Genomic DNA, 11,539 nt, shown 5'->3' on the forward strand with positions numbered 1-11,539 from the left:
CACCCAACAACCCAAAGAAAAACACCTATTTTGTCTTGAGAGAAGTCTGGTTGGTTATAGTGCTCAGGGATTAGAGGTGCAATATATGTAAAAGTTAGGGACTAAAGTGTTTAGCTTGAAAGTACAGGAACTGAGTTGCCATATAATATCCTATCCGTACATTTTACCCTTTGTTAATTATATTGTATCATCTATTTCATGGCATTTGGAGAGTCTCAGCCCAATAGGTTTGCCCTGCTTCAAATAGGTAACCCTGACTTCAAGGACTGATCTCATGCCTTATGCTATTTCTGCTCGTTTTATCAACACCATCAAGATGGAAATCCAATAAATGACACCCAGCACAATCTTCCCTTCATAAATTGCTTTTTTCCCCCTTCTCTTGCATCACTACTCTCTGTTCTCTTCATTGGCTCTTATCCATAATAATTTTCATACCCTCTTTGTGTTCTTTTAGTTTCTAATCAGATTGGTGTGCCCTTCGAATTGGCTACCCCAAGTGAACATCTCTGCCCTACAACCTTTTGAAACGTATGATCTTTATAATTAGGCACCCCTACCAACCCTGCCCAAGTATATCATGGAATGGGTTTGCTTAAAAGCGCTTAAGATAAATGCGAAGTTTGATCAGGTGCGTGTATGAAGATTAGTTTCGGTAATCTAAGACTCTTGAGTCTCACAGTTCCTCTGTTTTGTTTTTTTCTAATCATGCATTTTATGTGATGGAGTGTGCCCGTGGATGATGGAATGCTCACTATCTATACATCTGCAAGGTTTGTTTAGCAACAAAAAGCAAAAATTGGTAGTAAACCTTTTCTGCTTCTTTGTTTTCTTGGAAAAGATGTCATTGCTTCTTCTGTCCGGGTGCATAACAAGCTAAATAACGAAGACAAAATTAGAGAAGTCTATCCACCAGAGCATCCAATCATATAGAATTTGTGTGTAAAAGAAAAATGACAATGGTATCAAATGAGGCCTTATTGTGAACTTGTGGCCATGAAATGGCTAGTATGGATTTACTTGCTTTGGAGATCTTGTGTATGTCTTTTCTTTTGCTGTTTGAACTGCTATTGTACAAAGACACCCTGAACTAGAGCTATTTAATTCATATAGGGGAAAAAAAAAAATGTATAAAGACACCCTGAACATTAGCTCTCATGTAAACAGCTGTCTGAACTTCCGATTTTGGCATTTTGACCCCATAAACTTTATCAAATAGTTCAATAGGTCTCTCTGCTCAGTCAAAGTTACTAATTACATAGCTTTTTGATCAGATGTTGTGGACAAAATTTGAAGACTTCAAAATGTAAAGAAACCTATTTTTTATTTTTATTTCGATAATAACCATGAGAATTGAAGAATGGGGTGAACATAACTTCGATTTTTGTTTCTTGTTTTATATGTTAAAATAGAAAAGTTTTGTTTTTTTTTTTTTTTTGTTTGTGCATGCGTGCATGCATGCGTGCGTGTGTGGGTGCGCGCGTGTCATGCATGTGTGTTTTGAAGCTTTATATATATTTAGCAACATTGAAGAGAGGGGCCTACTGAACTATTTTATAAAGTTAGACGGTCTATTTGCGAAATTTAAAATTCGGGTACCTGTTTGCAGAGAAACTGAAGTTCTGGGAGTCTCTGTGCATTTTTCCCATTCATATATATTGGTATTTTCCTGCTGATGTTGCAATTTTAGTGTTGTTGCCTGTTTATTGCTTTTTCTCTGAGAATCACGTTTTTAATGTATAATGACTTGTTGCGAACCATTTTAACTGTGTAAGAAGTTTGATTTTTGGCAAAAGTACCTGTAGTAGTATTTGAAAAATTAAAATTTTCAATTTGGTAAGAACTTCTTGTCTGAATGCTTTTCTGATTTCATTGTTGCAGTTTGCTGCCCTTGGTGCTATTTGCAATGTGTCTGTCAATTTTACCACTAGAAAATCTTCCTTTTTTCAATATGGAGGTGTCTCGCAGCTTATTCAATTATCCAAGTCTATGGACTCAATACTGAGGTTGAAATCTGTGTCGGCTCTTCGGAATCTTATGTTCCTTCTAGATAGAAAGGATAAAGACAACATTCTTATTGAGCTATCTGTACCTATGCTAATGAGCCTGATATGTGGTAAATTCTGATATTTTCATCATAAGCTTTATAAGGACCTTCTACATTATTTGATCTTTAACATGCATGGCTAAAATTGACAATTGACATTATATTACAGATGATGAACATCTTATTCAAGAGCAGGCCTTGACACTAGTCGGCAACTTCGTCGATGGATGTGGTGACTCTATAAAGCATCTCTTTGCTGAAGACAACGAAATTCTAAATGTTATTTCGAGACAATTATGCAATTCATGTGCTCCTGGAGTATGTATACAGGTTGGGTTTCCATTACAATTCTCCTCTTAATTAGGTACCTGCATTTATTGTACATAAAGGTTCTTGCTTTTCTTTGGGCCTCCCGTCCATTATATAAAAATGTTTAAGAAGCCAGTTTAAATTGGTTCATTTTTCTGCTATTAAAATAAAGAACAGTACCTGCGTAAAATTTGACTATCAGTCTCCTTGCAGTGTTTGCTATGTTGAATACCAGAAGGAGACTTGCTGAGAAGTCAATTTTTAAGTCCTTGTTTCTTCACTTCAGGGCACTTGGAAAGGCTTCTATGTAGATGATCCACTTATTTCTATTTGTCTTTTAAAACATATTATTATAGCAGTGAACAGTCTCTCTCTCTCTCTCTCTCATGCAGGTAACAATATTTAGACATAAGTTGTTAGTGATATCATCTTATCTGTTTCCTTTCAGGGCATGTTTGCACTTAGCAATATTGCAGCTGTGAATGAATCCCTTAAAGCAGCTGTTATGAATTGTGTCATTCCGCCAGAAACAGATAACAGTACCCCTTTGTTTATCCTCAAATTTCTGCAGAACAAGGATAAGTCATTGCGGGTGGCCTCCTTGTGGTGTATACTGAACCTGGTTTACCCAGGCTGCGAGAGCTCCTCTTCCAGAATTGCAAGACTAAAGGACGTTGGAATAATTTCTCAATTAAATACTATGGTCAACGATCCCTGCTTGGATTGCAAGGTCCTTTTCATTTGCATTACATTTGAGATGTTGTCACATATACCAATGCAAAATTATCTACTTATATCTTCGTGCAAGATCTGAATTCTCATGCACAGGAACAGGACAGTAATTAATCTCAAATATTTTCATATTTTCTTATATATAAATAATTTAAATTATTAATAATATGTAATATATAAATAGATTAATAATATATTGCAGTATATAATTTACTAGTGAGCGATCGTAATAGAAAAAAAAAGAAATTTGATTTATTATAATTGGTAAAAGCATTAGATAGTTATTGGTACTTAATTACTGTGGCGCTTTAGAGAGTGTTTATCAATCCAATATATATATATTGTTAAGATATAATTTTAGATAAACATAGATAATGAGTAATCTTAAGATATCAGAGAGCTAACTTTCAGATGAAATCTCATGAATGATCTTATTACATGTTAAAAACTAAAAAGAAATTTAAAGTTAGTGAGTTCAGTTGCAAATAGGAATTCAGAAAACTATAAAGTTACTGTGGCGCTTTAGAGAGTTTTTATCAATCCAATATATTTATATTGTTAAGATATAATTTTATATAGACTTTCAGATATAATCTCATGAAAGATTTTATTACATGTAAAAACTAAAACGTAAAAAGAAATTTAAAGTTAGTAAGTTTAGTTACAAATAGGAATTCAGAAAAATATAAAGTTGCTGTGGCGCTTCAGAGAGTTTTTACCAATCCAATATATTTATATTGTTAATATATAATTTTAGATAAACATAGGTAATGAGTAATCTTAAGATATTAGAGAATTACAGACTTTCAAATATAATCTCATGAAAGATTTTAATACATGTTAAAGTAAAAAATGATTTAAAGTTACTGAGTTTAGTTACAAATAAGAATTCAGAAAAGTATAAATATTTGTGTATAATCTTGAGATTGCATATAGTTCTACATATTTTAAATAATGACATGCTATGAATTAAAGAAGATTTTATAAATCTAATCTTTTTTGTATTTAAGTAGAGTTATGATTACAGATGAATTCAAAATTTAAATATTATCTCTTGAATATCAGATTACTATGAAATAATAGTTTACACAATTTTTAAATTTTAAGGTTGAGTGGACTTCATTGTCTGACTTAAAATTTCTCTATTTTTTATGAATTATATTATATTAGATCACCTTGTTCTTAGAAATGCATCTCTTTCTTAAAAAAAGAAAAAGAACCTTTGAGATTCAGACGAATTATTTTTATATGAAAATGAACCTTTAAAATTTGTGCATTGGGTGAATTACACAGCTCACCAAACTCTCTCACTGAGATCTCATTGAGGAGCTCCTCAATGAAGTCGCACAATACAAAACCAATTTCCCCCCATGAATTTAGATCACTCCCCAACTGAGATAAGGGTAACTGTACTTTTGAGTGGCTTACATGAAAATTCAGATTTTAAATGGGTATAGATGTAACTATATGAATGTGTAGGGTTATAATGTTTATTTGACAGTTTGGTTATTATTTGTTTTAATAATTTAGCTTTCAAATGCAGCTTCGGGTAAGGATGGTGCTAGAGAAGTGTTTGGATATCAAAAATAGTCAGAACGATCAGTAATGTCAGCTGAAGTTCTGCTTCGTAAAGCCAGCTGTGAAAGAGTGACCTGAGATGCTGGAGAAAACATTAGTTGGCGATACACATTTTTGTGTGGGAAAAAAATAGCCAGCACTTTGAGAGGTTTTGTATGAACTTAAGCATCGAAGCATCTCCTCCTTCATCCGGGTTTTCGCTGGAAGTGATGAGGGACTTCGAAAGGTTTCCTATGAACTTTAGCATGAACGCATCATAGACTTCATCTGGGTTTATAACAGAAGAGAGCTTTCGAAGATCAGCTTCACTTTATCCCACTTTCCGTTATTTGTCGATGTTCTTTTGTATTTCTTGATCGAAGTTTTGACTGGAACTTTATGGATGAGATGCTAAAATGGCACTTGCCGCCATCTTGTTGTTTCTGTTTTCGTGTTGTAAATGTCTGGAACTATGGGACCGAAGGAATACTCGTCCAGAGGAGTACTCACTGCATAATTGTAAATTATCTTTGCTGAATGCACTGATTGTGCTGACAAGAAGTGCGGACCATCAGATCCTAAGTCTTGATTGGTTTCAGATTTGTAAATTTGATTTTGTGCAGAAGAAGGCGAACCTGTAATCTGTTCAAACCTGATGTGGACAACTGAACATCCACGCAGAGCGTACTGATCTTTTCTCTGTGTTGTGGTATGTCAGCATGTTAAACTCTCTCAATTAGAGCAGTAAAAGAATCTGATAAACACTTTGTTCCTCATTAAGGAAATTCATGGGTTGTAGGATCTGAGTGAATCCATTCTTTGTGTGGTCATATTTGCTGCAGTTTGTTACATTCTTGTTTCTGATGACCAGATTATCAACATGTTGTGTAGTGAGCATATCTGGTAATTGTTGTGTAGTGAGCTGTACGGAGATAATTTAAACATCTTGAATTGAAAATGTAGTGCACTTTTGGGTTTGCTAAAAGGAGTGTGTGGGCCTTCAGGGCTTAGGTTGGTTATCCCATTTGTCTATAAACAGTAGAACTAGGTTTGTTTTGGTCATATCTATGTGTCTTTTTATTCCGATGATTTATTGTATCTTAGTGGTGAGTGTCTGCCCTTCCATCAGATATACTTTATTTCAGGTTTTCTAACCTGCTGGGTTTCTAAGATTTGATGAATTCATGAGAATTTGCTTCTTGACTTGGATGCTACGAAGGAAGATGTCAGTATGGAAAGCTTAATAAGTGATCTTTGAGCAGATCCAAAATCTGTGGAAAATCTGCTGTTTGCAATTTGATTTTTTGGAGAGAAACATTGAAGTCCCGAGCCATGTTAACTTACAGACAGATATGAAGATTGAATCAACTAATGCACCTGCTCTTTTTGTTCATATTATTTGTTTGGAGCTGCAATTGTTTCTTTGTTAGAAAGAAGGAAAAGGATTGTGTTAACAAGCAGGGGCAAAAGGCCAAATATTTGTTACCTGTAATATTTTGTGGCTCGTGGCCTAAAGTTTCTTAATTAGTTAGTTGAGATGTACTACTGATTAAACTTTCATAGACGTTTTCACTTCCGTACTCTTTTGTGCTTTCTTTTCGTTTTTCCTTCCAGCTTTTTATTATACTTTAAATTTTGTAGCAATATTTAAGATGAAAATGCTAGTTTTCCGCCTTAAAAAAAGGAGATACAGATTTTACACCTCTTATCTTAAAAGTCCACAAACCCTTAAGGGTAAAAAAAAGAGTTGATCCCACAAATGTATGTATAATAATGATGGTGCAAGATTTAAAATCCTTTTGGGATGTACATTTGTCGGATCAGAAAATACATTTCTGGATGATCAAGAGATTCAGAGTTTTGATGACAAAGAGATTTGATGACTAAAATAGATGACTGAGAGATTTGATGATTACGAGATTCAGTAAAAATGTGCAACTCGAACAGAGAAAAGGGAAGCAAAAATTCTGAACATGAGAAGAGAAGAAACAGAACAGCACAGATCAGAAAAATACATTTCCTCACGAATATATTCGTCAGAAGGGATTATAAATTCAAATCTCAGCAATGGAATGTATATCCTTCATCACTATCCCATGTGAAATTCATTGTCTCAAGAATACGAATAAATAAACGGATCACCTATTTGGTATCAATTTGAACGCTTTTATGCGTAATGGTTCAGCTTTTGTATCTTCAGCGTAGTGTTCTAGAAATTGTCATCTCATAAACTCAAACCTAAAACTTGAGAGTCAGTAGTTCAACAAATTCTTCGTTCGATTACTCCCTTGATGAATGCTAGAGTAGATGTTTGATGCCATCCGAGCCATCTTCCGTCGAGAGAACGGGGTGTAAAGTGAGCCCTCTTGTTCGACCAGGAGCAGCTCCTCTCAGAGAGGACAAGTCGAGCACAAATCTATCCAAATGGAATATAAGTGTTAAAGAGCGAGCTTGTTGTAAAGAGATTGAACCATAGTACGGTAATCCAAACCATAGTTACTTACAAGCTACCGGCTGTTGCTTCCGTTTCGCTAGTTTCAATTTGCAAGAGAACCTTTTGTTCGGTTTCAGATAATGCATGACACGAGAGCACCTTCGAGTTCTTCATAGCTACGCGAATACGTAATCATTTTAATGAGAAAACATCTCAACGAGAACGAATATTCGATAATCCAAGGCATGCTACTTACGTGATTGACAAGAGGCGTCAAAATTGTCATCCAAAGCAAGTATTTTCTACAAGAGATAAAAATCCATTAGAAATACGTATTGGAAAGATGAGTAGGGATTAGGCACCGCAGCGCAATAAAGTACAAGTAATGCACCTTAAAGTTCTCGTAACATATTTCTAGGTCATCGTTCACCAATAGGTGATCGAAAAGGCCTGGGAATTTTGCCTGCTCAAGCTCCGTTTTAGCGTTTCTCAGTCGCTTTTGGATTTGTTCTTCTGTTTCTGTTCCTCTGTATAATCAAAAGGAACACTCTTACACTGAATAACTGTTTCCGAACTTTAGTATAGGGCACATTATAACATTTTTTTTACGGCATACCTTGCTCGGAGGCGCTTCTCGAGTTCTTCAAATGCCGGGGGGCAGATAAAGATGAAGATCGCTTCAAGAGCGCTAGCCCTTACAGATCTAGCTCCTTGAACATCAATGTCGAGAATACACCTCTGCAATTAATCGAGAACTCAGTGAATAGACCGAATCATCTCGCATAAAATAAAAGCACGGTAAATCGGAACTTTTAGGTCGCCACACCTATATGCTCATGTTCGACGAATATTACCTTTCCAGCATCCGTAACTGCCTCAACCGCTTCGACACTCGTCCCGTAGAGATTTCCATGAACAAGAGCGGATTCAAGAAACTTCCCCTCCCTTATTTCTTTCTCCATCACACTACGTTCGGCGAAGTGATAATGGACTCCGTCTACTTCCTTCTCCCTCGGACCGCGGGTCGTGTGGCTAACGGAGAATCCGTATGTCGAAGGGAACTCCTTCATGAGTTTGGCTATTATGGTTCCTTTACCGACTCCGGAGGGACCGCTAATAACAATCGGCTTCGGGCCAGTACCTACGACCCCTTTGCTCCAGGCAACGACCTCAGTGCCGGTAATCTTCTTCTGCTCTTTAACAAACGGCGTGTCCACCTAACAATTTCAATGTAGATCAGCATTAACATTCGTGGATTAATAAATTTCACGAAGAGCAAAGCATGTAGAATTATTAGATAGAGAGGAACTAACAATTTTTAAATCTCTTGTACATGGTTAAAATTATAAATAAAAAAATTGCCACATCAAGAAAGCCAGTCTCATTCAAGACTGATTTTGCCGCAAATTAAGAAGTAGATGAGATCTTCATATACTGCTTTTCGAACGGCTATTTTAAGAACAAACTCAGTTCCTTGGGAAAGATCTCTCATAAAGTGCATAAATAGCTCAAGAGGGCCGCAGAATGCAAACAGTGAACTAGATTATCAATGGTTCCAATAATTTGGAGGCCGTTAAACAAAGCAAAAAGTTGACCACGTATTAGCGATAGTCCTAATCAAGGGAAAAGTCTTCTTAGGGACTAAAATATTAGCGGTTGTTGGAATTCTATGCTGCTGACAAAGAGAGAATTACATCTTAACAAAACACGGTCGTAGCGCATCGGATTTCAAGAATAGGTGAATAATCCAGAAGAGAAATAAGCTTTCGAGGCTCAAACCTCCAGAAACCAGGTGCAATCATCGACTGTCAATTCCTTCTTAACAATCAAGATTCGATCGCTATTCGAAACAACAGCCGAGTGGCCGCTCGATAGAGTCGGCGCCGTACCCAGCACGGTAGGAATCGACCTGTCAGTTAATTTAACAGATAATTAGACGGCGAACTACGAAGAGAGATTGTTAACGGCCGGAAGGGAAAAACGGAAGTAAAGCATCCTACCATTTCCCAGTGGATTTGTCAAAAATTTTTACGGTAATCGACAACTTGGCCTCATCGGCAGATCCTCCAACAACAACATACTGTGTATACATGAATGAGTAAAACAATTACTTTAGCCGAACAATGCGGTTACGGTGGCGAAGGACGAAACAATTGATTGACTCACTATCTTATCGCCGACGGTCGTAGCCGTCCGGTTGCCTTGCGAATCGAAATCAAAGCTGTCTAGAAGAAACTCAGGCGCCTCTTCCCCCTGCCAACAAGATCAAAACATTTTCGTCGAATTCTCTTTTACCCGCATAAATTCGCGCTCGAGAACAGCAAACGAAACAAAACTGAAACCTCCCAAGATGTCATTAAAAGATCACAAATTTGCAATCCAACTCACCATGAAAAGTCTTGCTCTCTCCAAAGTCAACCTTCCAACCTGAAGAAGATCAAAAAGATATGTATTTTTCTTATTATTACTATTATTGTTGCATCAAATGCAGGTCAACATACAAGGAGATAGGAACAAATAACAAGAACACATCAAACTGATGCTAAAATTGAAACAGATTCGTCAACCTACATGATGTATGGCATTTAAAAGAACAGCACAACATAATATATAAGGCATGATTGGAATCAAAAGGAGAGAGCTTTTTTTAACATAAAAACCCAAACCCAGATCTCTTCAAACTCTGGATCACAAAACTGCTTCATTGCTCATCAAGTTCATTCATGATCATAGCACATGCACAAAATCAAACTCAAATGTGGCCCAACCAATGACTAAATGAAGACCATCTCCTTCAAAAATCAAAGCAAAAAAAAAAAAAAAAAAACTTGCACAAGAAAAAGAGGAAAACCCCACATCAAGAACCCAAAAACAACAATATGATAGGGAAAAATAAAAAAGAATTTAGGGTTAAAAACAAATACCCACCAAGATTTACCGGAGATCTTGTGATCCTGGGCTCTAAATTGAGAGTTTTATAGGAAGAAAAAAGGAAAAAAAAAAAAATACAAGAAAAGGTCAAAATTTTCTCGTTAAAAGGAGATAAAAACAGCAAAAAAATCTCTTCTTTTTCGCACTATTTCTCTCTTCTACAAAAATCTTAACATGTGAAACGAATCAATGAATGGGGAAATGAAAAGAACAAATTTTTTTTTTTTTTAATTTTTGTTTGTCGTTGGGTTGAGAAAACTCTGGGCCGCTTTTTATAGCGCGTTCGCGGAGGAGGAAGCTCCGCTCTCTCTTCCGCCACTCCCGGTCCGGTTCTCCTGAACCGGATTACGAAAAGAACGCCGGTTCGATGAATTTGACTCGGTTTCGCGAAATTTGATGCACAATAGGGCGCACCGTGATGGACGGCTGGGATTGATGATGGCGACGTGTGGTGGTGATCAGGGGGATGGGAAGGGCTCAAGGGAGGTGGTAGTGGTAGTAGCGTATCTCACTTTTTTTAGGGTTATTATTATAAATAAAAAGGGATTAAATATTATTTATTTATTTATTTATTTGTGCTAATTAATTAATAGGCCTAGTACTACTAGTAGATTCATTGAATTGAATACTAGTGGACTTCAATTTATCCTTCAATAATTTAGCTCATTTTTATTTTACTATCTAATTTATCAAAAAAAATAACCTTTTCGCATAAAAATTTTATCAAATTTGTAATTTTATAAAAGTTAACCATTATTTTGAAATTTACAAATTCAATCTGAATTTCCATTACGCTGACTAAAATACACTTATTTTCTCGCTCATTTTTTCTTTTGTTCTTTTTTTTTCTCTCCATCTCGCGTTGAAGGAGGAGGCGAAAATTATACTATTTGAGCAAAAGTTCCTACTTTTGTTTTATGCGTTATAACTTAGTCTTAACTAGTTTTAAATGATACAATTTTTCGCCTCAAACAGTATAATTTTCATTCAAAGAGTACCAGTTTTGTCTCAAACAAATATAATTTTCGTCTCAAACAGTATAACTTTCGGTCAAATAGTGCAACTTTCGTTCAACAAATACAATTTTCGTCTCAAAGAGTGCATTTTTTTTCTCAAAAAGTGCAATTTTCACCCAAAGAGTATAATTTTGTTTTGAATCTAGTGGAACTTCATCTTCTACTTCTTTTTTCTCTAGTTCTTGGTCAACTTCTGTTTTATGCGATGCAAATTAGTCTCAAATAGTTTTAAATGGTGTAACTTTCATTCAGTCAGTATAATTTCACCTCAAACAATGCAACTTTCACTCAAAGAGTGCCGGTTTCGTCTCAAATAATATAATTTTCGTTTCAAACAGTGTAAATTTCGCTTAAACAGTGCAACTTTCGCCCAAAGCGTACAACTTTTGCTTGAAGAGTGCAACTTTCATCTCAATCAGTATAGTTTTTTTTTTTCTGAAATAGTACAACTTTATGTTCTTCTTTCTTTTCTGGTCTTGGCATCCTATAGCAACGACGATATTAATTGTATTT

The 11,539-nt window shown here is 35.7% G+C and overlaps 2 protein-coding genes across 3 annotated transcripts in view; one reads left to right on the plus strand and one right to left on the minus strand.

Moving 5' to 3' along the window:
* The window catches only part of LOC109721342 (armadillo repeat-containing protein 8), a 13,797-nt gene extending 8,339 nt beyond the window's left edge, over positions 1-5,458 (plus strand). Inside the window, exons 5-8 of the mRNA XM_020248900.1 lie at positions 1,882-2,116; positions 2,217-2,377; positions 2,805-3,086; positions 4,632-5,458. Of these exons, the coding sequence (XP_020104489.1) occupies positions 1,882-2,116; positions 2,217-2,377; positions 2,805-3,086; positions 4,632-4,694 (741 nt within the window). The 3' untranslated portion in view covers positions 4,695-5,458. The remainder of the gene's footprint in view (positions 1-1,881; positions 2,117-2,216; positions 2,378-2,804; positions 3,087-4,631) is intronic.
* On the minus strand, positions 6,600-10,260 carry LOC109721652 (guanylate kinase 1-like). Of its 2 annotated transcripts, XM_020249362.1 has the most exons (11): positions 10,008-10,259; positions 9,468-9,506; positions 9,246-9,332; positions 9,080-9,159; positions 8,859-8,988; positions 7,934-8,296; positions 7,696-7,817; positions 7,471-7,606; positions 7,336-7,381; positions 7,150-7,255; positions 6,600-7,061 (listed from the first exon to the last, which is right to left on the minus strand). In XM_020249362.1, exons 2-11 carry the CDS (start codon positions 9,468-9,470, stop codon positions 6,944-6,946), a joined length of 1,191 nt encoding a protein of 396 aa, XP_020104951.1. In that variant the 5' UTR covers positions 9,471-9,506; positions 10,008-10,259; the 3' UTR covers positions 6,600-6,943. The 2 variants fall into 2 exon arrangements, with proteins under 2 accessions (XP_020104951.1, XP_020104952.1); XM_020249363.1 differs by lacking the exons at positions 8,859-8,988; positions 9,080-9,159 and having other exon boundaries at positions 10,008-10,260.

Source organism: Ananas comosus, linkage group 15 (assembly GCF_001540865.1).
Source record: "Ananas comosus cultivar F153 linkage group 15, ASM154086v1, whole genome shotgun sequence".
In the NCBI taxonomy this organism is placed as follows: domain Eukaryota; kingdom Viridiplantae; phylum Streptophyta; class Magnoliopsida; order Poales; family Bromeliaceae; genus Ananas; species Ananas comosus.